Below are 26,931 nucleotides of genomic sequence, written 5' to 3' on the forward strand. Positions count from 1 at the left end.
GCATATGCTTTTCGGCTTCGCTGTGCCGTTTGGCGTGTCTCCTTGGTACAGTTTTCGCGGGGCCCTGTACCCGGTCCGCGCCGCGCCGAGTATCGTACGCGCTGGGTTGTCTCTTCGCCCCGGACCCGGTTCGCGCGGGTGTAACGCTGTTTTCCGCGCTCTTTAGAGACTCCACGCCGCGTTCCCGAGCATCTCTGCCTGCAGGCAAGTTGGCGCGGGCTTCGATTAAAAAGTCGAACTTCGACGTCTCTGCGCTGACAAGACGGGGGGGAGCGCCACCGGCTGAGAAGACTCTACCCCCCTGAAGGCGCGCGCATGACTTGTTTAGGGGGTGGACAGCAGCTGTAGCGTGACGCGTGGCAGAGCGAGCGAATTGCAGAGGGGTAAATGCACGGAGATATTTCTCCAGAGGCAGTTTCCCCTTGGTCAGGAGCAAAAGGCTGTAAAAAGACGGGGAAAAGTTCGTCTCTCCCGCATCTTTACTCCTTCTTTACTTCGTGTGAAGAAGACGCGACGAGCGATGCTGCGCGTGCAAAGAAGAAAGAGCACGCCAGTCTGAATCTGTGCAGGTTGTCGCTGCAACCCTAATTTTACCTCAGCATGCGCTGTCGATAAAGATTCGTCTGTATATACACGTGTCGCCCCGCGTAGTGTCCGCTTTTTCTCGTCTCTTTTTCCGCTTTTTTCTGTGGATTCTCCTCGTGAACTGACGGCTGCACACACTTACCCATTTTTTCCACTTCTTCCGCGAACCAGACCGCCAAAGAAGCGAACTCGTCGTCCCTCACCTCGCGGGCTGTGCGTTTTTCTGTCTTTTCTACCCGGCTCGAATCCTCAGGCTCTCCTCCCTCCGCCAGTTTTTCGTCGGTGTTCGCATCGGAAAGTTGGCGTGGAGGAAGAAAGCCTTTTCGCTCTCCTTTGTCCCCTGGTTTTCTTTTTCTCTGCCTGACCGCTGCAGCATTTTTTTCTCCCACCCGCGCGTTTCCGCTCCCTCCCTCCCGGTGGCTCGTTTTTCCTGTATTCGCCGCAGTTTTCTCTCGTGTCTCGCGTGCAGCACGTAGAGTTAACCCTAAACCCTCTTCGTCCATTTGGACCTCGGCGATGCCGTAGGAGTTTCTGCTCGGAGCTTGCTCGTCTGAATTGCGCTTCTTTGACGGCTTGTATCTGTGTTTTCCTTTGCGCTGTTTGTCCCCTGTTTTGCCGTGCGTTTCTCGCGTAAGGAATTCTTGGGTCACACTTAACGAAAAGGGTGACTGCGGTGAACTGTCCTCTCCGTTGAACTGGGGGGCGGGAGACAGAAACGGGTCGTTTTCTTAGCATGCTGAGCCGCACCGCGGACCACCCTCGACGTGGTCAAAGTCGAAAGCGAACTGCGACTTCAGAGTGCCCTTCCATCGAGTCAAGCGGAAGCGATGAGGAGCCTGTAGCCCGCGCGCGCGAGGCCGTCTCTCCGGTGTGCCATTCTTTGCCTGTTGCTGGTTGGCTGCCCGCGCAGTCCCCTCCCCGCCAAGGAGAAGTTTCGTCTTGGTCTCCACTCGCGTCGGAGGCGTGTGCTGCGTCCTTGGACCTCTTCCCCGTCTTCGCCGGAAGCCTGTCGTTTTCCTTCTTTCCCCGATGGCAGCAGTTGCGCCGGCACCGGGCCTGCCAGGCCCTGACGTACCGGGGGCGTTGGCGCCGCCCTCGGACTCGTGGACGCCGTCGCCGCTCCCTTCTTCGTCCTACCTCCACAAACTCATTTTCCTCTACCTCCGCATCAACGCGGACGAAGCGCTCTCTACGCAGCTCCAGCACTGGCGGGCTTCCTGTTCCGGCCGCGCCTCTTTCTCGTCTTTTCCGTCGCCTTCTCTCTCGTCCCCCTCTTTCGCGGGAAGCTGCGCAAGCTCGGGCGAGGCCAGCTCAGCCTCTCCCTGCTACGCATGCGAGGGCGACTCCTGCAGCAGCCCGCGAGGGGAGGCGCGTGCGGAAAAAAAGGAAGACGGAAGTCAGTCAAAGTGCTCCTGCTGCGTGTGCTGCTGCCTGCGAGACCCGAAAGCCACTGCGGAGGCTGATGCAGAGTTCTCGGCGCTGCGCGCGCACCTTCTTCAGTTCATCGCGCACGGAGAAGCGTCGGTCTCTTCAGCTCAAACGAGTGTAGGGGAGCGAAACCGGGAAGGCGAAGATGACAAATCCTTCCCCCGCACCGCGAGCCATTCCGCGCTTGCCGAAGCAGGACGCAAGGAGGGACTCAGGCACGGCGCGGGTGGCGCCGACGCCGCGAGCGGAGAAGGAAGCGGAAAGAAAAGGGCGGATGACCGACAGGTCGCTGACGGCCTTCTCGGCCGACGCGGGCAGCAACTCGTGGCGCAGGATGGAAGGACGGACTCGTTTGTTGCGCATGCAGCGCGTGACTCGCAGGAGGAAGGGAGCGCGGCAGGGGTATGTACACCTGCGACTAGTGGTGTCAGGGGAGAGAAGCAGAAGGGAGACGTTTGCGGGCAAGAATTTGGGGCGCAGCAAACGGATGTGTTGCGCAAGGCGAGCGCGTCGTCGCCGCGTGGATCCTGGAAGGCGAGCGGCGATTTTGGAAGGGACGAGAGCGAGGACGTGAAAACCGTTTCGTCCCTCTCGCCTACGCAGGACGAGGAGAGCAGTGGATGTACACCGCGCAGGGCGCGCAAGGCCTACAGCGCCGCGGAGACGGAGGATTCGGGGTCTGCTCCCGGCGACTCGACCACGGAGGAGGGCAACACGGAAGGCGACTTTGCCGTGCGCCGCGGCGACCAAGCGACCGACGGCCAAGACCGAGTCGTGGAGGGAGCCGGCGCAAGTCAGGCCGTGCGGCGTCCCGACGCTTGCGGACTGGCGGAGGGAGCCGAGAGCCGCCAGGAGTCGGCTGAGAAGAAAAGTCTTTGGCTGGGGGCCCTCGCAGGCCCGCCGCATTCTCTTTCTTCGTCTTGGCCTTCGCGATCTCCCGTCGTTTCGTGCGTCGAGACTGTCCCTGTGCACCACTGGAGTGCGCTTCCGCCGGTGCTCCCCGCGCCCGCGCCGCGCCCGCGCTTTTCGGCGCCGCCGTCGTCGTTTTCTTCTCTCGCGTCTGTTGCGCGCGCCGTCGCGGCCGCGTCTCTGCCGGGGACGGAGGGCGAGTCTGGCGGCGCTGTCCCTGCGGCTTCGCTCGCGCTGCAGGCCGCCTCTGTGCATCCCTCCGCGTTGCCTGCGGCCGCCTGGGTGGTGTCTCCGCCGACCGAACTCGCGCCGCAGCCTGCACTGACGTCGGTCGCCTCGTTCGCGGCTCCGGCAGGAGCCACGTCGGGGGCGCTGCCGTCGCGCATCTACGTGGACGGCGTCTTCGATCTGCTCCACTCGGGGCACTTCAACGCGCTGCGCCAGGCGCGGCAGCTGGGGGGCACGCTGGTCGTTGGCGTCTGCAGCGACGAGGCGACGTTCGCGGCGAAGAAGTGCCGGCCGATCTACACGGAGACTGAGCGCGCGGAGATCGTGCGCGGCTGCAAGTGGGTCGATGAAGTGATTGTGGGGACGCCCTACGAGGTTTCAGTCGAGATGCTTGACCGGCTCAACTGCGGCTTCGCCGCACACGGCGACGACTGGGTGGTGGGCGCGGACGGAACCGACGCGTACGCGGGCCCGCGCCAGGCTGGCCGCATGAAGCTCTTCAAACGCACCGAAGGCATCAGCACGTCCACGATCGTCGCTCGGCTGCTGCAGGCTACGGCGAACGTCGAAAACCGCCGCAGACGCGCGCGCGTCGCCGCCGAAGGGAACGCGCCGGCGCCGCGCGACCCCGCCGACGCCGCGAGGCGGGCGGACGGCACGGCAGCCGACGAGGCCGCAAAGGGCCCCTCCGCCGCCGCGGCGCCCGGGGCGGCCAACACGCACAGCGTGACGCATCCGACGCCCGTGAAGCGCTTCGCGCGCGACGCGCTGCGGGAGCAGAAGGAGAGCATGCTTGGCTGCTGGTGCGCCAGCAAGAAGAAGCGCGAGAAGCGCGACGAGGGCAAGGCGGAGGGCGCCAGCGAGGGCGAGGGCGGGCGACGGCGCGCCGGGCGCCGCGACGACCCCGAGCGCGAGGGCGAACGCCGCGCGCGGAGGGGAGAGGACAAGTCGAGAGCGAAAAAGTGCTGCGCAGGCGGCTTCCGCGGCTGCCCCCGGCGGCGCCCGCGCATGCCACAGGACCCTGAAGAGCGCCGCATGCTCATGTCGACCAAGCGTCTGCTGCAGTTCATTGGTCAGCCGAAGCGCCCGAAGAAGGGCGGGAAAATCATTTACGTCGACGGCTCCTTCGACGTCTTCCACGTCGGGCACCTGCGCATCCTCGAGAAAGCCAGACAACTTGGCGACTACCTCATCGTCGGCATCCACGACGACGAAACCGTCTCTCGGGTCAAGGGGCCCGGATTCCCCGTCCTCAACTTGCACGAAAGGGCGCTGAACGTCCTCGGTAAGCCTATGCGCCGTCACCGAGGCGCGCCGTCTGCACGCAGCTGCGAACCTCCGCTGACTTGTGTGGTTCTATGCATGTCGTGCAAGTAATGTGCTCTTTCGACATATATTTTGGGTCACTGTTTATTCTGGGTCTGGGTACGGGGGATGGGCAGATGCTCGCTGCCGCGCGCGGAGAGAGAAACAGCTCCCTCAGCTGCGCCCTTTCCAAGAGGCGCCCTTTGACCTGCCTGCGACGCGCCGGGCTCGCCCTGCCAACTGGACAGTGTGCCTCCCCGCTAGGGACGCTACTCGGAGTCGGCGGGCTGGGTGCGTTCTGCATGCGCATGCATGTCTGTTTGCGTATCCTACTTGTGTGTCTGTGTGCAGCGATGCGCGTAGTGGATGAAGTGATTATCGGCGCGCCGTGGGTGATTCCGCACTACATGCTGAAGCAGTTTCAAATCGACGTCGTGGTGCGCGGCAGTCGCATCGACTCGTTCGCGTACACGCCGGCTGGGGGGGCGTCGCCGCCGCTGGAGGCGGGCACGGGCCCGACGGGCGCCGGGGCGGAGGGCGAGGCCCGGGAAGAGGACACAAGCCTGCCGGAGGCTGCAGTGGCGTTTTCGTCGGGCGAGGAAGACGACGACAGCGTCGACCCGTACCGCGTGCCGAAGGAGCTCGGGATGTATCGCGAAGTCGAGAGCTCCTCCTCCTGGACGACCCGTGAACTGGTAGAACGCATCCTCGCGAACCGACAAATGCTTCTCGAAACCATCGAAAAGAGGTGAGACGGCGCGGGGGCGCGGCCGCGGTCCAGGTACAGGGGCTGCCGGCGCATGCAGATCGTCTCCCCGCGCGAGACAGAGGTAGGGACGCCGTGTCCGGGAGCGCAATGGACGCGCGCATGCGGCTCGCGGCGCAGCGGCCTGGCGTCCTGGTGCGGGGTGCATGCAGGCGAGCGGTCGTGTGCGGCGGTGTTCACGCGCGCCTGAGACCCGCGAGAGAAAAAAAGCGAGGCGCGTGCAACCTGTTGCTTCTTTCGGTTTGTCGCCTGACGCAGGTGTTCAAAGGAAGCGAATTTCTGGCTTGAGCAGGACAAGGCCGCGACGGCGCCCATGACCGAGCTTTGAGCGGGGGAAAGCGCGACGGACAAGAGAAGAGAGCGGACAGAAACTCGGGATTCGAGGAGGAAGACGCTCGCACAGGCGGGAAAAGAAGAGAGGTCCGGAGACAGCAGCGGTGAAGACAAGAGAACGCAGGGGAGGGGAACAGGCGAGCCGCGACGAGACCGAATCTGATGGAGAGAGGAAACGAAGGAAAGGGAGGTATGGCTCGTGTGGAGTCCTTCGTTCCGTCGAACGCGGGGGCGAGAAGAGCAAGAGAGCGTGGGAAAGAAGACGCTGCGGCGCAGCGGGAAAGGTGGAAACGCTTTCGTTTCTCGGAGCGGCGTGGACGCGACGCTTCGCCCCGCGCTCAGCTCGTGAAGACACGCGACAGGAGAGACGGGACACGCGCTCGGCGGACAGGAAGGAGACGCGGCGCCAGGTCCAGGGACAGCCTCGATGCCTCCTCGAGTGCCAGCGCCTCTGCCTCTTCTTTTGTCTGTTGACGTGTGACCCGCTTTCACCGCAGGTCAAAAAGTCCGTTCGTCTCCTCGAGGGCACGCGAGTTCTCGCCTGCCTTTGCTCCCCGGCGATCCGCATGTGCGCACTCTCGTGTGTCGCCGGTCACACTGCATCTGTCCGTGCACGGAAACATATATAATATATAGAAGTAAACGCATGTATATCTATATGTAGAAGAATTCGGGCTGCATGCTTTCGCCGCTGCTGTGCGTCTCTGCGTCGCCGTACGTCCCCGAGATTGTGTATAGATTTTGTCAGCCCTGCGTATTTTGTGTGGCACGGGCGAAAACGAACTTTCCGCGTTGGAAGCAGGAGTTTTTTTTTTGTTTCTGGCTCTGTTTCCTCCGTCTGTTTTGTCGACATCAAGTCAAGAGGCATGCACAACAAGCCGCCGGGGCACTCTTCGCCCCGAGTCCAGCGCGTCTGCTTCCAACCGATTTGCACAGAGGGCTGCGCAGCAGTTCTCCGCTACCTCAAGACACCCGTTGGGCGCCAAGACGCCAGCGGCCACGACCCACGAGACTGTGATAGAATCCTAGATCTCAGATACAGGTGCACAGATCGAACAGGGGGTTACATATAGCAAATGCATGCAAGAAAGCAGATTTAGCCTCTGAAACTGAGGTTGGAACTCGTGCCGGGATCGCGGCTAGAAAGGCACACGGGCTCGCTAAAAGCATTTGCAGAAAAACTGTCCCTTAAATCAGCGTGGTGCGTCTCCATCGTAATGTCTCAGACAGCGCTGTTTGCGTGTCAGTACAAAGGCAAAGATATATGAATATATATATATATATATATATATATATATATATATATATATATATGTATTGGTAGAGTTGCGTTGGTGGGCATGGCATGAGCCCGCGGCACCGCTCCGGACGTCCGAACTGTATACAACACCTATACGTGCATGAAGCGGGCAGCCTGTTCGATCTCTGCACCCCGGGCGCGCCTCGTCTCCCTCGCAATCTTTGCTTCCACAGTCGTTTGCACGTGTGAGGAACTGCATGATGCACGCCCCAGGTGGCTCAGTCTTGCGGGCTTGGTGGCGGCAGTCGAGCGTCTCAGAACCAAGGCGTCAGGCATTTCTTGCTGCGGCCCTGTTAAGCTGCAGCGTAAAGATTCTCCGCGTTGTTTGCATAGGCTCTTGGGCCCCTTGCGCCGATTTCGAATCATAGGACGGCGCTGCACCGATGTTTCGTGGGCGGCGGGATACAAAACTACATGGGAGAAAACCGGCTGTGTGCCGGCATACTTTTTGAAAACGCCAGTCACAGTTTTGACTGTAGATGCGGTCCTTCTAGGCGGGAAAGCGTAGCGGTCGTCACTGGCAGGCTTCTCACGGACACCACGAATACCTCACGATAAATATAACGAAGAAATTATCATAACAGGTGTCGCTTCCTAACATCCCCGAATGCGAAAGACAAGCCCTGCATCAACCTTCTCCGCTGTCGGCGCCCGCCTAAAGATTGTGCGGGGGCAGCTTTCTGTGGTTTTTACGCTTCTTCGCAATCTTTTTGGCCAGAGGCCAGGTCTCGTGCCGTGAAGTCGCGGTATTTCTGCCGCGAGCCAGAACTCCGGTTTTTCTAGAAAAACCAGGCATATTTTTGCTTTTCAGGTTTTTAACTCAGCTATATGCACGGCGCCAGTTGCCGCATCAGCTTCTTCGCTCTGTTCGGGTGCCGTCAAGCTCATGCCGATGCCTTCCTGCGGCCGACCGGAACTGTTCTAGTCCCGTTCCCACACCAGAATCCCACACTTAGTGTCTGCTTAACGGGGTAAGAGTTTGGAGGGTTGCTGCTACTGCTTCAACATCCCATCAGCGCATCCACCGACGCTCCGAACACAGGTTTCGTTGCGGACTACCCAACTGAGCTCCGGACGACTTGAAACTTCCGGTGTGCGGACAGCTCCCCCGCTTCACGCGAGGAAATGCTGGAAGACGAAAAAATCGTTGTTTTCTGAAAAGCGCGTGGAATCCTCTGTGTACAAACGAGTCTTCTGCGCACGCGTGGTGCTGCGGGGTCAACCCCGTGGACAGTGTTTCCAGGTTATAGTCTGCGGATCTCCGAAACAGGCCCAAGCAGCCGCGTTTTCCGAATTTTCCAGCGGTCGGGAGGAGCTGTAGACCGGACTCAGTATACACAGCAACAGGTTTGCTTGCATTTGCGCTAGGTCAGCCTGACACGGCCTAACCGCGCTGTTCGCCGGGTCTGCTGCCTTCTCGCATTTATCTCGTCCTAAGCAGCTTTGTTTAGCAACCAACTCTATTCCTGCTTGCCCGTCCCCGTGTAGACCAGTGGATCTTCAGTTCGGAGGCAGAGGCAGCAAGCGTGGATCCTTGTGCTCAGCAGCATGCGCAGAGGCTCACTGGTTTCAGGTGTCATTCTGCTGGTCGCTCTGTAATTGGACGCGGGTTAGCAGGACGCAACGTTCATCTGCCGTGCTCCACTGTACTCTCGCCATCGTCCAGGGACGTCCACTGGGGTATATGAAGAAGTTTCTAGAATGGAGTCGTTCACTCCGTTTCCCGAGAGCTTTCTAGAGGTCCTAGCGTCGGAAGGGTTCGTTAAACTCGTTGTACTCGCGTGCGTGCAGGGGATCCTTTTTCACCTTGCCTCCCTCGGAGTCACAAAAACGTCGCTTTGTAGAGTGCCGCAGACGCTGTTCTCGGAATCACTTCTGGCACAGCTCCTCGAGACTGACAGGCACGAAGGCGCCCTTTTTTCGGACGGGGAAGATCCCATTGAGGACGAGAGAAACCGTGTCTTCTTTGAAACCAAAATCGAAATACAGCAACTGCAGTTCCTCTGTGTCATTCTCCTCCTCGGATGTGCGGTCGTCTTCCAGGAGACAGGCGGATGCGTGGGGAGACCCTCGAAACTGCTTGGTGATGTAATTGCGTTTTTTAACGACTGGACGGGGAAACTCACTCATGGCGCACAAGGGGATTTCCACACCTTCACGAGGTGGTAGACGTTCCCTGCGCCAGCTCAGATACAACATATACGCATAACTATTATATATATGTGTAGATGTGCATGCATGTTGGTGTAGGGAGCTCAACAGCCCGACGAAAACAGCTCATAGGTATGCAGCTGCGCGTGTGCACCGACTGGCGTACTCGCGCGTGAGATGAATCATTAAGGTGCGTTTCATGGACACGTATGCAAATGCTGCGTGCAACTGATTGAATCCATTGACTACGGCTAGTATGTATGCAGTTGCGAATCCGTGCACGTCCGGTGCCAAACGACGTTGGGGCATTCGCGCCGCGGGTAGCTTTTTTCTGGATGTTTTTCGCCGGAACTCCAGCATAGCGGCAGCTTGCTCACAATGGAGAGAGCAACTCCTTCCGCAGGCGTTCATCCAGGCCTTCTTCACAGCTACACGCAGAAGGATAAGAAGACCTTTGAGTACCAGATGCATGAAACAATTGCCTTTCAGGCGCATTGTGTGCGGACGTGCCAGCGCCAAACAGCCTTCTTGTTGGTGGCTAGGGAACTTTAATGTGCTGTTTGCAGGATAGCCCGCAGGTGCCGTGCTTTGCGTTCCTCGTTCCCCCGAAAAACGGAAACGCGGGCTGTGGTTTGTTCTCTTTGTCATGATACAAAAGGCAGAAACTTCCCATCTCTTTGCTTGTGCGTTGCCTCTCCAAGGAGATTGCCGACAAGACGCCTGCTGAGAAAATCAGCGACTTGTTTCCGCCTCATTTTAAATCCACAGGTGAAACAGAGAGGATCCCCCCACGGGGGCAGGCTGCGAAGAAGATCCCGCAGTTTTTTTTACCAGAACCGGCAGAATAAGCTGCGGCCCCAATTCAGTGGTTTTCTTCGAAACCTCCATTTCGTGCGTGGCACGCAGAGAGCAAAAACCCGGCTCCGTCTCCGCGTGCTGCCCGACTGCATGTGCTGCAAGTGTGTGCTTCTCAGAGACTCTCTGCAGGTGATGAATTTCGTTTTTTGCTGCGCCTGCGCTGCCGCAAGAGCGCTGGCGTGCGCCGCTGGGAGCAGGAACTCCTCAGCGCAAGGCGATGGCGCAAAAATATCAAACAACACGTTTGTCAATGGAGACAAACCGCAGGATACACCCGTGCACATAATTGCACGCACATGGTCGCTTTACACACATTGCTACCAGCACCTAGGATTGGAGATCCGCTGTAGTGTTGATAGATGGCACGCAACACCTCTGCGTACTGTACTGTCGCACCCATGTATGCGTAGACACAACCGCACGCTTCCGTAAAGGCGCAGCCACATATCCTTGCACATTTTCAAGGCATTCCCCCCCTGCGTTGAACACCGACGGCCTCTCACCCAGCGCTAATAACAAGACAATTATAGTGTTTTGCCAAATTATGGATATCGACAGAGCTATCTATAGTGGAATGAAAAGTACTAGTCGACGATCGTAGAATACCACAAAGCAGAGGCTCAAGTATAGAGCTCCTCACCCGCCACCGTCGCCTCGCTCATGTACACACGAAAAGGTCTTCCTGCACTACGCGGAGAACCACGCGCGAGTATTAGTAAAAAGTACACCGCCGTGCACAGTGAAATTGCGTCTTTAGAGACTCGATGCTTGCTCGATTTCGACTCAAACCTAACCACGCGGAGGCAAATGTGAATATCGAATGGCCACTGAGCTCGCCCGGGTTCTGCGTGTGGATGCGACAAATAAAGACATGCACATTTCAGGCAGACGCCGCAGATGCGACGGACAAGACTGCGGCGCGGAAAGACAGGCACGAGGAGACACCGCGAGGAATTACTCGGCTCGGATCGCCGCAGACGAGTTGAACTTGCAGAAGACGTTGCGAATCTCCAAGTTGTTAGTTCCATCGCCATCTGAGAGGTAGCGGGCAAGAGGCGGCGCGAGTTTGCCTTCCTGCACTTCGTCGCCTTGCGAAGACTCAGATCCGGCAGAAGGCCCCGTGGAGCCCTGAGCGTCTACGGCGATCGTTCGCGGAGGACTCACAGCGCCCTTGACTGAGAAACGACAGATGACACACAAAAAAAGTAAAACCCGAGCGGAGAGAGACGTGACGAGAGGCCGGGGGGGGGGGGAGGGAAGGGGGCAGGCAGGGGACGGACGACTGCCCTGCATGCCGGCCTACCAGCAAGGCCATGAACGCAGATTCAACATTCTAGCCTGTTGTCATTACCGCCTGCGATGCTTTTGTGACTCGCCGCTCTGCGTGCGGCAGCCCGAAAATACGCAGAGAGATATATGCACTGCCTGCACGCCGAGCTGGACGCTCGGTTTACGACTCCTGCCTAAACCTCGACTCCCCCTTCCCGCTCGACGTCGCTGCGTGCGCCGTCGCAGAGGCACGCGTGTGCATCCGCGCATCACATCCGCCTTCTCAGGTGTCTCTATTTCCACTTTTCCCTCTTCGCCTTCCGCGCACCTCTGCCGCCAGCGCCGACTTGGCCGTGGGCGTTGAAGCCCCAACCGACAAGTTTGCCGGAACTCATGAGCGCGAGGCAGTGTGCGCTGCCGCATGCGACTTTCTCCGCGCAGAAAATCGACGACGGTCCCGGGAGGTCTCGCGAGGAGGTCAGCGCAAAGGACGAGCGTCCCGCCGGGGACGAAGGCGAGTGGACCGCAGAGGCGGAGCGCGGAAACTGCGAGGAAAAAAAGCCGCGCCTCAAGAAACCGAAACGGCCTCAACGGCTGACTGCACCCGACAGGGCCGTGACACGCACGCCGCAGAGCACAGAGGACGGCTAGCAAAACAGACACACAGTCGAGGGACGAGAACGAAGGCGACGAAACGCAGACACGCGAAAGAGGCTGCAGGGCACAGCCTCCCACGGCTCCGCCAGGAGTGCTCTGGTTGTCGCAGCTCTCGCGCGAGACGACGCGACACGCAGGTGGAACCGAGCCGAGTGCCCGCGCGACTTGCGAAAGGCTCGACATGGAGGGCCCCCGAAAGCGAGTGCAGACCTATTCTGCCTCTGCAAACTCTGCCGGAGGGGGGGGGGCAGGGGGGAGGCTGCTGCGGCGGGCGCGACCCTGGAGCCCGGCTTTGCGTGCCTGGTGCCTACTACACCACACTTTTTGCCACCGAAACGCATGCAGACGAGACGTGAGTCGGGTCTTTAGCAGCTGCACCAAACTTTGGAGTGCAGAAGCTCGTTCAGGCGCGAGAGTGTTTCGTCTCAAAACACCCGCGGCGACAACTCAACACCCCAAAGGTACGAAGCAGACGCGAACGCCTCTGCGGCGCAGGTGAGACGCAAACCGGGGAGAGAAGCAAAGAAACAGGTGGCAGACAAGTCAGCGGCGTCTGCCAGGTTGAAGAAGGACACACTGAGAGAACTTGGCATGCAGGAAAGGTATGACCGACGCGAAGAAAGCACCGAAATTCCTCTGTGTGAACGCGTCCAAAAAAAAACACGGGACCAGAACCACGGCGCCAGAAAAACGAGACTTACGACAACTGGGGAGAGGACTTGCTGCTGCTGTTGCAGCGTTCGTCCGCACTGCCCAAACGCCGTCTCTCCGCAGCAGAGCAGCGCATTTCTTTTCAGCCGCGTGTCGGAGAACCTGAGGAAAAAGTGGAATCCTAGGAATCGCCAAATTCATCTCCAACTCTATCGAACCGCACGCACGTATGCACATATTCTTCTCACTAAGTGCCTAGTCAGTACCCTGCGAGCCTCGAGACTCCTCTTTCCTCCGTGGATGAGAAGCTCGAAGAAAAAAGCAAAGAGAGAGATACCCCGATACGCAGGGCTCTATGCGCAAAATGACGCAGAGAGAGAATCAACTTTCAGATCAACGGATGTGGCGGGCTGCCGCCCGCCCCGACCCTGTCTACAAGGTCGGGGAGGGTGGGGGGATGCAACGATTGGTCGGCATTTCACACGAGTCTCTGCGTTTTGTTTCATTCCCGAACTGCCCTGCCAATCTGCATCCGCCCCATCGGCTGAATATTCGCCTGCGAGGGGTGCTTATTCGCATGCAAAGTGAAGTGCTCACACGTACTCTTGGTGATTATCTTGGAAGAGGAGAAGAGAGAAATCATCTCCCGCCGCGACGGCCGTCACTGTGCACTGCTTCACTGCAGATCCGAGGCAACACAAACATCCGACACCGACACGCGACAAGCTCCCTTTCGCCTCAACCTCGAAGCGCAGAGAAATAAGGCTAAATGCATCGAGAGTTGCATGGAGAATTCGGACACGCGCGCGCAAAATATGTGTGACCGAATCTCCCCTGTCGTAAGCAACAGAACTCTAGTGGTCTCGACTCGAATTTGCGGCTCCGCGCGGCGTCCGCGTGCATCTGTACAGAGCTTCTCTGCGCCAAACGATCTGCGGGTACATAAGCACGCATGTATGAATTCGACCCCGTTTCCGACCCAGGGACTGCAGCCGCTCGACTCGAGTTCCGCCGCTGTCTGCGGCCTCGCACGGGTGCCAGAAGACGGCCATCCGAGGTTTGTGCAACGGGAAGATTTCAAACTTGTTTTTTTGTGCACAGACAAAGTTCACCTCCTGGGAAGCCTGACGGGGGCAACACCGCGACGGGCGAGTGCTGAAGGTGCCGGTCTGCGTAGCTGTAGGACACCGCGCGCGGAATGTGGACTTTGTTGCCTGAGCGACACAACAGAGAGACACACTCAGAGGCCGACCTCGTCTGACGCAGCAACAGCGGTAATCCGCGAAACCAGAGCGCCGCCTCAGCGGGACAGAGATCAGTTGCCCGTCGCCCAATTTTCCGACTTTTCTTCCAATTTCTGCAATTTTTTCCTCACCTTTTAGGCGCTCCATCCACGTCGTGCCTGCGACACCCTGTTGGTTAGAACGCGTGTCGCCGAGGCCGAGCTGAATCTTCGAGTCGTCGCCGAAGCTAAATACAAAATTCAAGTCGAAAAGGCCTCCCTACGCTCATAGCAAGTAGTACTTCAAAACATACGATGTGATGCAGAGCTCTCTACGCGCAGAGGGGCATGTGTGCCACCTCGCGGGAGGCAGGAATCACTTAGGACCATCCGAGGTGACGGCCTCCGCCTAGCGCGAAACGCATGCGCATCTAAAATCCCTTTAAATGTGCAGGATTGGAACTGAAGTGGCTCTGAGCGGCCTGACGGGGACACGCAGGCCTGCACAGGTGCGAATCCCACGGGCTAACAAAACCGATGCACGCACACTGGACGGATTCCTGGATACCGGCCGGAAGTTCCACGGCAGATAAAAATCTGCCTAGAAAACCTAAGTGGCTACAGGATCCACCGCAACTTTCCAAGACCCACACACGCGTACAACGCTACACGCACATACACAAACATATATACATATATGTGTAAATATTTTTAAAAATGGAAAAATAGTAGAGATTGCGCGAATGCGTGGGAATGGGTTCCGGCTCGCGTACGCGTAGACTTTTCCTTCTTTGGAGAGGCAGAGGGTGTGGTGGAGGCCACAGGAGACGTCGGCAATCTTGGGTGCGCTCGTTTTCGTCGCGCCCCAGTCGACGTCGGCGTTGGAGAAGTCGACGCGGTGCATGCGGACGTGTAGCGAGGCCTCGTCGAGCGGCCGAGGCTCCACGCCGCACTCGCCGTACAGATTCGCGCCGCAACAGTCTGCAAACGGAACGGAGCCCGCCCGCATCCGAAAAGACACGCACGCGAGATAAAGATGGAGGGACGACCGCGCCTCGAGCACCGCAGCGAAGAGACAGCAAGGCCCGCGAAAGGCCTCGAACAACACGACAGCAAACTGAAACGACGCAGCAACCATCCGGGGAGCGAGAGCGTGGCACATGTACCCTAGTCGCTCCCCTAGGCGCCCTCTCAGGCTTACAGAGAGATCCGTCGCGCGTCACGAAAGCCGCATGTGTCGTTCCAACGCTCATTTTCACGACGCGATCTGCGAGGCCTGTCCACTGAAGAACTGCGTTCCTCGCACGGCTCAGCCACAAACTTCCACGCGATTTCTCCGCGCCTTCGTCGAGCTTCTCGCCGGCCGCCTCCGCGCCGCTGTCGGGCGGAAGACCTCGCAGGCGAAGGAAGGGGACGGAGGCGGAGACAGTCCCCTCGGCATCGACCTCGACGGAGACGTCATCGCCGTGTTGCACGACTTCCGGCGCCTCAGAGAGGCGCCGGAAGAGCTCGGCGAGGTCGGCGAGGATGAACACGCGGCCAGATGTGGAGAGCAAAAAAATTTCTGCGGCTGAGCACTGCGCGTCGGCGACGAGGAAGGGCAGCTTGAGGTAAACGGGCGAGATGAAATCTGACAAGCACAGACGCGCGCAGCCTGCAGGCGCAGCGAAAATAAGACGAAACAGCGACAGAAAAACGAACGAGACAAGGGCTTACGGGCGTCGAAGGCGAAAGGAACCCGCGAACGGAGAACACACAATCAGAGATACGACGTGCAGAGCGAGTCACCAGGTCGGGGACCCGTTCACCTGACAAAGGCACAAGTGTGCGGCTCGTAAAAACAGGAGAAAATGGAAAACACACGAAGAGACACGGGCGAGAAGGCGAAAGCAGCCCAGCGACAGCTGAATAGGCGCTCTCGAGGTCTTCAACTCTTCTCGCCGTCTTCTTTCCTCTCCCTGCTTGAGACGCGACACTGCGCGCGAGTGTGCGCTACAGGCGCTGTGAGGACGAAGCGTTGCTGCGCGGCACTCCTAAACTCCCGAAACTCCCGGACACGCAGGCTTGCTTTGACGCGGCTCTCTGCGCGCAAGTCGCAGCTGTGAGGCGCGCAGAACCCGTCCACACGCTTACGCAGCTCGGAGTTCGTTCTCTGCTCCTCCGTTCCGCCGGTCTCCTCCTCGGGAGAGAAGGAGCCCCAGATGACGACTTCGTTTTGCTCGTTGAGCGCGACACCGAAAGCTGGCCCGAAAGAAAGATGCCGCCACGGAGCGCGCGTTGCCGCTTGCTCTGCGAAGCGAGAAAAAAATGGATTCGGCGCCAAGAGAGACTCCGCGACACGCGACACTCAGCCACGGACGAGACAGGCCAGAGGGGCGGGAGGGCTGACGCCGCGGAGCGAAGAGAGACGCTGAGACTGGAGGCAGCCCGCGGGCGGTGAGGGATTACGGCTTAAAGCTGCGAATCGCAGACTCAGCAGCTCCCCTCTCTGGCTTGACGTTTCAAAAGAAGAAAGCAGACACACAGCGAAACGCGAGCCCACACGCATCTGAAGCGTCGCGCGAGAAAAGGAGGGAGGAGGAGGGGGGCGCGGGGATGGCCGCTTTCGCGTAGCTCCGCATTTGCCACATTTCAGCAACCTCGAACCGCCTCTCTTGCGAAAAAACTCTTACCTCCGAACCAGCTAATCTCCGTCGGCGCGAGGAAGTCGCTCGCCGCGCCGCCAGGGATCGCCGCCTTGTCGCCCCAGAAGAGAATCTGCTGCCGCGGGCCTTTCTTCTTCGCGCCTTCTCCGCTTTTCTTGGCTGCACTCGAGGGCGCTGCCGCACACGCCGCCGCAGGCCCGCGAGCCGACGCGAAGGCTGAGCGCGCGACTGGCGCCACCGCGAGCGTTGCAGATGACAACGAGGCCGGCGGAGACGCACGCGGTTCCGCCTGCTGCAGCCGCAAGGGCGCGTCGCTGGAGGCGCTCTCCGCGCAGCGGAGGAGACGACGAGACGGAGGGAGAAGAAGCGAAGATTTAGAGGCGCGGAGAGGACGCTCGGAGGACGACGGGCGAGACTGCGAAACTGCGAGGAGCGCGACGGCCGCGGCGACGCCTGAGCAAGTTTCAAAAATCGACAAAAAAACAGAACACAATCGAAAAAAAAATCAAGTCTTCGCGTACGCGCGAGCTGCGTACGCGCAGGGCCACTAGGGCGGTGACGCAGAGCGCAACTAAAAAGAATGCGCAGCGTCGGCGCCAAAGGCTCTTCGGGTCAGCTCCTGACTGCTTCTCGAAGTATCTCAGAAAGTCAGAATCGCAAACACATGCCTGTGCCTCGTCTCAACCCTAGTCTCTCGAACGCAAAAACGCAGGCCGCACGGACCCGAGTAACGGCTGAAGAGAGCAAGGAAAACAAACCGAGAGACTCTCGCCGCTGTGGCAATCGAGGTGCGCGACTCCTCGCGCGTACCGGATGCAGGCAGGCCGGGCGCCTTGAACCAGAAGCGCCGCTCTCCTTCGCTTCCTCGACTTCGTCCGCTGTCTCTGAAGGTCGCGAGAAGGGAGCGCAAAAACCCTTCCGCCTTCTTCTCGTGCGAGGCGAGTGAAAAGCTCGCCGCGCCCTTCATCTTTTTAGACGGTTTTTGGCTCTGTGATGATTCGCTATGTCCCGCCTGGCTGGCCTCGCGGCTGTCTTGTCTTTCCTCTCACTTTTGCTTGTCTGGTTCGCCTTCCCGCCCTTTCTGCGGACGCCGGCTGCAGCGCCGTCGTGTTTAGCCGTTGAGCTGTCTCCTGTGCTGAAAAAGGATGCCGCTCTCTTGCTTTGCCCCGAGAGAAGGTCTTTCTCTCGCTGTTGAGATGGGCGAACACAGGAGTCCATATATTGCGTCTAGAACATGACCCACTGGGAATAATTTTAATGTAGAGACACCTGCAGAGGAGAGACAGGATGGCAGCAGCGGAAGGCGGCGAGTCGAGCCCCGACAGAGAGAAGAGCCTGAGAAGGCGGGAACCAGACGATAGGAGAAGAATGGAAAAACCGACAGAACAAAGAGAGGCAGGGAGAGCAGAACGCAGCCACCCGCAGCGAGAGAGACAAGACGAAGAAAAAGGCCTACACCGACCGCGTCGAGGCCCGCTGCACCGGCGTCCCAGGAGCCCAACCCACGCGGGAGTCGCGCCGACAAGAGACAGCGAACCGAGACCACATGAAGGAAAAGGAAACAAAGAGGAGAAAGAGAGGCGAAGTCATCAGCACTAAAGCGAGAAATAACAACACACGCCGCGGCAGGCCCTCGTATGCGTTTCCGTGCGCATGCAGCACGACATCGATTTTCGAGCGCATGCAACCCCAACGAAAACGACGAACCTTTTCCAGGACTCTTTCCGCCTCCTTCTCCTCCGTTCTTCTTTTCAGTTCTCCTTCTGTCGCCCTTCCTTCGCCGAGGACGGCCGGGGGGCCCCTCTCTCCTTTTCGCTCTTCTAGTTCGCGCGGGACTGGACCGTACACACGCGCATGAGTAGTCTTCAGAAGGCACGAATGTGCATCGCTGCGCTACCTTCTGTTCTTCTTGCCTGAGCTCTTTCGTCTTTTTCGTTGATCTCTTGCCCAAAAATTCGCGGCTTTTTTGTTTGCTTCTTCCGTCGCGCTTCACCCTACGATCTCTGCACTTCCCCTCTCGCTGGGCTGCCGAGTTCTTCTGCTTCTGCCCTTCCAAGCCGCTATCTTCTTCTCGTCTGTTGCCTTTCGTTTCACCGGATTTCCGCTCGCCTTCCTGCTCCTTGTCTCCCTGGCTCTTCGCCTTTTGTTCCTTCTAGGGGTCGGCAAGTAGAGAGAGAGGCAACTGTCCCCGCGACTCAGTCTCTCAGAAACGACCGGTCTCGTCTTCTTTCTGCCTCTGTCCTCTGAGGCTTCATCTCACTCTCTCGTTTGCCTCCTCTTATCCATATGTCCGTTCGTTTCTCCAGTTGCTACCGGATGTTCGCTGTCGAGCCGCGCGCGGTGCGTCGGCGCGATCTTTGATCCCTCGCGAGAAACCTGCTCTTCCGGCCACTCGCTCGTGGCCTGAACCCGACCTTCCTTCGATCTCCTGTTCCAGGATTTTTTCATTTCTCGCGCGTCGTCTGTACTCTGCCTTCCTCATGATGTGGTGTCGGAGGCTAGCGCTTCCTAGGAAGGGTGTCGCGCGGCGTCCGCCTTCCTCACTCGCGTCTGCGTCCGCGTCGTTGTCTTCTTCGCGTTCTTCTCTCCCGTTGCCGCTCTCTCTCTCTCGCTCTGCCTGTCTCCAGGCTCTCGCGCAGATCCCAGGAGGCGCGGAGACTCGCCTTTGGCTCGCCTCGCGCGCCTTCTCCTCTGCCGCCCGAGAGGCAAAGAAGGCCTCCGCGGCAGCGCCCGACGGTGCCGATGAAGCTGCAGCTGCGCTGTTCGATTCCGCCTTCTCAGAGTCCGCTTCGCCCAGCTCTTCAGCCGGCGGATGGACTCTAGATACAGGCGAGATCGTGCCTGAGGCCTTCGCCTCCGCGAAGCGCGTGCGCGACTTCCCGCTGCTCTCTCTGTCTCTGCTACTCACACGGCTCCACGAGAAGCAGCAGGACATGATTCTCGCCTGGCAGGCTGAGGGCGGAGAGAGCCGCAGTCTGGCAGCAAATAAGGGGCGCGACGGTCCGTTCGGCGGCGCGGCGTCGCTCTTTGAGCAAGAGATCGCGCGCCAGGAGGAGATTCAGCGAAAAATGAAAGTTCTGCAAACCTTCTCCTCTCTGGCCGACAAAGACGGCGCGCGCATCGCCGACAACAGCCGCATCCCGTCCCTGCCTCACGGCGACGCAGTCAACCTGCTCCTGTGGCTCGCCGCGGAGGCTGAGACATTGGCCAGCTCCGGTGTAAGTACACCGCCGCAGGGGACAGAAGCGGCAGGTGTATGTACACCTCAGGAGCCGAGCGCCGCGGAGACTACGGAGGCGGAGGCGACCGAAGAGGATAGCCTCGCGGAAGGAGAGACGCAGAGCGATGGCAGAGAGGACACGCAAGGCGCGGACACAACTAGCGATGCGGGCGATAGACTTCTGAAACAGAACGCGAATCTCGAAAAGTGGAGGCTGTGCGTCGCGCGCCTGAAGGAACTGGCTCTCGACGCCGAGGTGAGTCGCCCAGGCAAAGCGACAGGCGGCGTGTGGCGGATGTCGCTGCGTTGCTGTCGTGGTAGAGCTAGAAGTTTTGTTTTCCGCGAACTCACTACCGGCCGCAAGGCGGATGACCTTCGCATTGATTGCAGCGCAGCGGCTTCAACTTATATCCTTCATGCACACACGCGATTCGCTCCCCGTTCTTGTCGCTTCTCCCGAGTAGCGGTTCTGCCACAGTTCGCCGGTTTCACAGTCGCAGAGTCGAAAAAAAAGCTCGCTCTCCTGATGCTTTTCTTTTCCGCCTCTTCGTCCTCAGGACTCCTTCTTGGCGTTCTACGCCATGTGCGCGACGAACCGCGTCGACGGCGAGCTGCTGCCTGCGCTGTTGGAGAGACTCGAGGCCGCGTACTTCTCCACGCAGGCGCTCTCAAAGCCCCTCTTCCACCCTGTAGGCGAGCGAGGGCTTTAGGGTTATTGTGTTGGGTCTGCGACTGGACCTATGTCTATGAGTTCACGCATGCAGGACTCAATGCTACAGTCCCAGCAGTAGCGGTCGAACTATAGAAGAGTCGAGTATTATCCATGCATACCAGGCGTAAAAAGCGTTCATCCAGTTACTAAACAGGTGCCAGGCTACTGTAGGCTTCCTCAAGGTCTGCAAGAAGAGCGAACAGGGATTTGAGCCTCTAACGAACGGGACCTCCTATTTTCTAGTCCATTCGTGAGCGGGCTCTCTTTGCCGACTCTGAACTACGGCCTATCTGTGTTTCTCCATACTAGAAGGGCATGCGCCCGATTTGAGCCCGTCGTGGCCTCTGCCTCGTCGCCGTCGCGCGTCCGCACTCGCGCCTGCCTTCCTATGACCGTGTCCGCTTTTGTTTCCTCCCGAGTGCATATATATATATATATATATATATATATATATATATATATATATATATATATTTGTGGATAGGCTGCAGGTGACTGTATACGTTGATGTGGAGTGAATTGCACGACGTGATGTACATGCACTCAGGCTGCTTGCCTCACTGCCCTATGACGTCGAACCGACAACTCTCAGCTTTGTGGCGATGCCTGCGACACTCCCCGGCTGCATCTGCTAGAGGAGCGACGCACAGTGCGGTCTTACTCGTGTCTTCTGCCCCCTGCAAATATATGTGTGTATACAGTTCGATAGATATAGATTTATGTATCTATTTGTGTGTCTGTGTGTCTGTTTAATATGCACGTGGCTCTTAGCACTCACAGCATGCGAGTTTGGCAAGCTTGAGCACGCGCGTGAGTGGATGGCGGTGTTGATCATTTTGTTTGCGCGATTGTTTTGCTTTCACGCAGTTGTTTGAGATCTGGGACCCCGCTTGCGACAGCTTCGCGGCCGCAGTGAATACGCTGCCGCTCAGCGCGAAGGCCCTTATTGTCCAGGTATGCGGGTGCCTCCACCACGTGAGGGGCGAAGCGGATGGCTCGCAATCAATCCGCTACTCTTACTACGCGTTTTTGCTGTGAAAGTCTGGAGATGCCCATGTTTGTGCCCTGCGCCCGGCGAGCTCTCGGCCGGCTTCATATAACCTCGCTCTCTCGTTATATATATATAATCATTTATATGGATATGCATGCGCTGGGATCTCTGTACAGACCTGCTGAGGTCGTGCTGAGTCCGCTGGAATTGCACGCCATCAAACCGGATCTGTGAACCTTTGCCGAAGAGATTTGTCCCATGTGACACCGCGACGGGCTCGCGCTCAGTGTGCACACGAGCTAGAGCTCTAGTCGGGCAGTGTTGGTGAAGCCCAGCCTCTCCCACGCTTGTTTTTCCTCTGATTCCTGGCGCGTGACCCTTCTGCGATTTTCTTTCTTCTGCGTTTTTCTTCCCTCGTCTGCGTTCAAGCGTTCCATCTCGTTTTTTGGGGTTGTTTGCTCGAGGATCGCCGCTCCGTTACCCGACACATGCGGCCGCGGCGCGAGTCGGCTACGCGCTAGATTCTGAGGAGCCTCGCCTCTTCCTCGCGACCGTTTCCTATCTCTGTTCTCTCGGCGCTGCGCGTTTCGTCCTCTTTGGCATTCCTTTTTCCGTCATTTTATTGTTTTTTTTCCAGGCGGACCGACGCTCGGCGTCCGCCCGGCGAAAGGCAGAGGGCTGGCTCGCGCCGCCGGAGGCCGCTCCGCTGGTCCTCCCCAACTGGCAAACAATGCAGCCTGTCGAGTGAGAGAGCTTTCTTCCTAGCGACATTGGAGTTTCGTGTGCGCCGCCGACACAAACTGACGTTCAGGCGCCAGGCACTTTCTGAATTCGCAGGCTCCTCTGCCTTATCATTCGTCTTGCACCGAGATTGCATGTTCCAGATGTGTGGAGTCAACTCATTCCGTGAGAGTCCTTCCAGAGAAAAACGTTGCAGAGGTGCCGCCTCCCAGCATTTCCTAGCCGTGCTCGTCTATGTATCTATGGGCATACATAGATCTACGCAGGCTTGTACGCTCCTATGTAAATATATATGTATATATATTTGTGCTTGTGTGTAGCTGCGTGCACCGCTGTTCGCTGTGTGTCTCAGTGTGTGGATAGGATGTCACAACGCACCAGTTTTGTTGTTTCGTTTTTGAATTTTCCAGCATGGAGGCGTGGGAGAAGAAGCAACGCCGCGTTGTGAGGACGCGGTACGTGAAGGCGAAGGTCCTCCGTCAGGCCGACGGGCGCAAGTTGGCTGCAGCGCTCGCTCTCCACGGACGCCAGGTGCGTCTTCTTTTTTAAAAAACAGATTCTAGCACATGTTTAAATGTGTAGGTATCATCTGCAACACCAAGATAGCATTTACGCATATATATATATATATATATATATATATATATATACATATATATAGGCCGTGCACTGCGTGTATATGTACATCTATCGATATATCTGTACATGTCGGTGTATGTGTATCTATCTACGTCTATGAAAAAAACAGAAGTACATATATCCGTATTAGCACATATATCTATCTATCTATCTATCCATCTATCTATCTATCTATCTATCTATCTATCTATCTATCTATCTATCTATCTATCTATCTATCTATCTATCTATCTATCTATCTATCTATCTATCTATCTATCTATATATATATATATATATTAGATAGAATACGTATGATATATATTGTGCGAGAATGGATTTTTCGATTATTCTTCTTTTTTCCTACTTTGTTGAGGACGTCCTTTGAGAGCCTGACTCGCATAGCGCTTCCTTTTCGTTTTTGCTTCCATTTAGGCCGTTCACGCGGACGCAGAGATCGCTTCACTGGTCGCGGTCGCCACGATGTGCCTGCCCGGCTCGCAGAGATCGCTGCGAGGCGAGCTCCTTCCTGAGACGCTAGACATTTTGGCGACAGAGTAAGCCTGCTCGTTCTCGTCGCTTTCTCTTTGTATCGAATCCGAAAATGCGTGCTCAGCGCATTCTTCCCCTGTCAGCTCACGCGTGCATATATATATATATATATATATAGACAGGCACAGCTAGATATGATTCTTGGTAGCTAAACAGAGAGGTATGGATAGATAAATAGGTAGGGAAACAGATACATAAATATGCGTGCCTTTGCACGTATCTGTTCTTGTGTGTGAGCGCATGTTGACCTGTTGTGGGAGGACGCACTCCTCACCTCCTCCGTAGAACTGTTTCATTCGTTCTCCAACGTGGATGCATGCGCCTCTGCGCGCGAACTCTAGCTGTTTGAAAGCTCATCGGAACGCGCCGGCCGCGCGCTTGAGTCCTGCGGCCGCGTCCCATACACCCCACCCCTCGGTGGGGACTTCGCCATTTCTGTTTTTCCGTCTTTTGTTCTTCTCTTTTCGCTCTCTCCGCTCGACAGTGTCAGCGTGCGCGTCGGTGGTCGCCTGCTGCGTGCTTCATTTTCACATCTTTCTCTTGTTTTTGCAGGCTCCTCCGCCGGTCGCCAGACGCTCTCGCCCCGCACGTGCTCGCGCTGTCTGTGGCGCTGTCGCGCGCAGCGCCCTTCAGCCTCGCGGGCCGCGCGGCTCTCCACCTGGAGGCCGCCGCGCGTCTCTGGATATGGAAAAATGGATTTGTGCAGACCGAGCGCCTGCGTGTCGACGAAGGCGAGACCGACAGACAACAGCCCGACGCGCTCGACGCCGCGGCGAACGAGTCGAGAGACGCTGAGGAGAGGCGCCAAGATGCCGTCAACGAGCAATGCAGGAATCTGCCTCTGAGTCTGCGCGGCCTCGAAGTGCTGGAAACGGTAGGACTGCTCGCAGGAGAAAATTCCCTGTTGCTCCTACCAAGGCGCCGTGCGATTAGTGGCGTATGGGTCGTCCATCTTTGTCTAAAAGGCATCCTCTCTCTGGCCGTCAAGACTCGCGGAGATGGAGGTTGCGGGCGTTTACTGGCCATGTTTTCTGCATTCGAGGCGCGTCTGTGCGAGTTTTCTGTCTCTGGATGATGGCATGCACGCCGCTGCATCTCCCGCTCACGTCAAACCGCTTGGAGAAAGTCTGCCAAAATTGCACTGGACGGAGAGGTGGGACTGCAGTGACTGGAAAGCGGGGCTACTCACGCCCACGGGGTCCGCATGCAGAGCCGCGAGCGGGCCTATGCTGCGCACACCTGTGTCTGGCGTCTCCACTGTGGTCTTTAGATTGCCTCTTCGCCCTCCGTCTTCACCGCCGAGGAGACTGCGCAGCGAGATATCCATCAGGCTCGCGTGCTTGCGCTCCTTCTGTCGAATTTTCTCCAAATGGAGGCTTATCAGCGTAAGCAGACTCTGGAGGCACTCGCTGCAGGATTGCCGAAGGACAGAGGCGCGCGAAGGCAGGGCCTTCAGTCTCTCACCAGCTCTTTTCGCCGCTCGCGAAACGTCCGCCGTCCGTTTTCGAGTGCCCCGTGCACCTTCGCACATCCGACTTGCTTCGTCCTTCTCTAGAGGAAAGATGCACCCGAACTCGAAGGGCGGTCACCAGCCGGGAAGGCGAAGCGAGGAGATGAGCCTGCCTCCGAGCATGTCCAGACGCCGCGAGGCTGCGTCTCTGCAAGGCGCAGCTTTGCGTACGGACTTCGCGCGTCTGTTGCGCGCGCTCCGCTTGTCGGCCCTGGCTTGATGCGCCGTCGCTCGGAGTGCGGGGCTTTCTCTGGCTTTCTGTTTTTTCAGCCGCGCTCGAGTTCGTGCAGCTGCTCTCCAGCGCGCTGCACAAGACCCTCGCGCGCGCGCCCCTGCCCGTCGCGTCGGCTTCTGCAGAGACTCCGCTCGCCAGCTCGAGCTCCGCTTCCTCCACGCGGCAAGGCGTCCTCTCTCTGAAGGAGGTCGCGGCCGTTCTTGATGACTTCGCTTCGGTACGCGCGAGCAAAGCAGCTTCTCGTAGAAGACATGCAAAAACGGAGGCCAAATCCCGCCGCTGCTCCCTTAGGCAACTGTTTATGAATATACACATGATACATATAAATATATATATATATATGCGGAGACTTGCAGATGCAAGCTTGTTTCGACGTGAGAGTTCATATGTGTACAGATGACCTTTGAGGTGTTTTCTGCAAGGCAAGAGTTGATTTCTGCAGCTGGGCATATGTGCGCAGCAGCAGACGCCATTCTTTGCCGCGTCTAGACATCTTCGGAGCGATCTCGTTCTAGTGTCGATGCATATGCGCATGCATATATCCGTGATGCATTCCAGTGTGTGTACGAGTTCGAGCCTCTACATCTACGTAGCTGTAAATGAATATACATATATATGTGTACCTACATCAGCATGTCTATATATATATATATATAGACTATATGTAGTCCGTCAGGGAAGGCGGAGAGTGAAGCGCAGGGTGTTTAGGCACAGGAAGGGCTTTTAGTTTGCGCGGCTTCGCCTCCTCTATGGGCGGTGTCTTCTGCGCTCGTGATTCCCTCTCTCCGCAGGCCGGCTTCGAAGTCCCGCGGCCGTTGCTCTCGCGCCTCTTGCAGCATTTTCTGGTTGGCGTCGACTGTTTTCTTGCGTCGCGCCCGGAGCTGAACGACAGCGCCACCCTCGCGCGGGCGTTTTTCTCTTCGGCGACGCGCGGCTCGCCGCAGGACTGCGCTCGCCTTCTGCATGCGCTCGCCTCCTCCGCGCCGGGAGGGGGAGGAGGAGGGGGTGGGCAGGCCGGCGCGGAGACTGCGACAGAAGAGACGAACCGCGAAGAACTCGAAAACTTGAGGCGCGAGGCGATCACGCAGGCCTGGACGCTCATCGCGCCGATTCTCGAGGACGTGCAGCCGCACTGCAGGTGAGCCGCACTGCAGGTGAGCCGCGAGGCCACGCGGGGAAACCTGCACGGCGAGCTTTCTCTCACTGTAAACGTGTGTATCTTTGCGTTTTTAGCCGTGAAGGAACGCGATTCCTCTCAAGAATAAGGGGTCCTTCTGGTTCGCGGTTTCTGTCTCTGTCTCTGCTTCAGGCTGCTGGTCTTCAACAGTCTCAAGGCCGCAGGAGCCCCCCGCGGCGTGCTGTCGACGGCCTTCTTCCAGTAAGGCGTCGTTTGCTCCCTCCACTCTGCACTGCCTCGGAGTCCTCACGAAGACGCGTCTCTTTTTCGTTCGAATTCGCGTCCTCAGTTTCGCACGCGTTGCTCCGTGCCGCAGCCCGCACCTGGGCTGTCAGCTGTGGTAGATCAGCTACTATCTGTATCGTACTACCCGAGTGCTTCTGGGCTTATACGAAAGCAACACTTCCAATGACTACAGCTTCCACGCAAACGCGGGCTTCACAGGCGCGTACTGCAGCGCTCGCGGCCGCGCTCCGCCCCTTATTTCAATTTTTTTAACATTTTCGGTCCTTTTTCGCAGGCGCAGCTTGGAACGGTTCGCCGGCGACTACCCGGACCTGGCGCCCGGCGTCCTCGGGACGCACTTCGCCCTCCGCGCGCCCGCAGAATAAAGTCCGCAGAAAGCGTGAGCGACGGCGAGGAAACGCTGAAGAACCCCAACAAGAAAGCCACAACATCTGAAGCATATGCTATGTCGATCGGCTGTCGTCTCCCTCACTAACATCCAACAAATTTATTTACATATATGAATATCTCTATATATTATCTATATATTCGTATATGTATAAGCATATGCATATACACATTCGTGTAGATGTGTGTAAATATGTACATATATGTATGTATACGTGTATGTATCGGCAGGTCT

At 57.9% G+C, this 26,931-nt stretch overlaps 3 protein-coding genes across 3 annotated transcripts; 2 read left to right on the forward strand and 1 right to left on the reverse strand.

The window, feature by feature from the left end:
* Positions 1 to 1,614: 1,614 nt before the first annotated feature.
* Positions 1,615 to 5,549, forward strand: BESB_071770 (Phosphoethanolamine-cytidyltransferase; the record flags this gene model as incomplete). Its single annotated transcript, XM_029365550.1, has 3 exons — positions 1,615 to 4,435; positions 4,807 to 5,203; positions 5,480 to 5,549. The coding sequence occupies 3 exons, from the start codon at positions 1,615 to 1,617 to the stop codon at positions 5,547 to 5,549; spliced, it is 3,288 nt and encodes a 1,095-aa protein (XP_029218034.1).
* Positions 5,550 to 10,817: 5,268 nt separating this feature from the next.
* On the reverse strand, positions 10,818 to 17,274 carry BESB_071780 (regulator of chromosome condensation (RCC1) repeat-containing protein; the record flags this gene model as incomplete). The annotated part of the gene is made up of 11 exons (XM_029365551.1): positions 10,818 to 11,038; positions 11,461 to 11,677; positions 12,491 to 12,602; positions 13,044 to 13,119; positions 13,553 to 13,654; positions 13,816 to 13,910; positions 14,436 to 14,643; positions 14,864 to 15,292; positions 15,790 to 15,951; positions 16,335 to 16,760; positions 17,118 to 17,274. 11 exons carry the CDS (start codon positions 17,272 to 17,274, stop codon positions 10,818 to 10,820), a joined length of 2,205 nt encoding a protein of 734 aa, XP_029218035.1.
* Positions 17,275 to 18,790: 1,516 nt separating this feature from the next.
* On the forward strand, positions 18,791 to 26,674 carry BESB_071790 (uncharacterized protein; the record flags this gene model as incomplete). The annotated part of the gene is made up of 12 exons (XM_029365552.1): positions 18,791 to 19,783; positions 20,085 to 20,216; positions 21,107 to 21,193; positions 21,868 to 21,974; positions 22,382 to 22,502; positions 23,025 to 23,146; positions 23,694 to 24,015; positions 24,412 to 24,526; positions 24,922 to 25,103; positions 25,678 to 26,024; positions 26,196 to 26,264; positions 26,584 to 26,674. 12 exons carry the CDS (start codon positions 18,791 to 18,793, stop codon positions 26,672 to 26,674), a joined length of 2,688 nt encoding a protein of 895 aa, XP_029218036.1.
* Positions 26,675 to 26,931: the final 257 nt, after the last annotated feature.

Source organism: Besnoitia besnoiti (genome assembly GCF_002563875.1).
Source record: "Besnoitia besnoiti strain Bb-Ger1 chromosome Unknown contig00007, whole genome shotgun sequence".
NCBI lineage: Eukaryota > Apicomplexa > Conoidasida > Eucoccidiorida > Sarcocystidae > Besnoitia > Besnoitia besnoiti.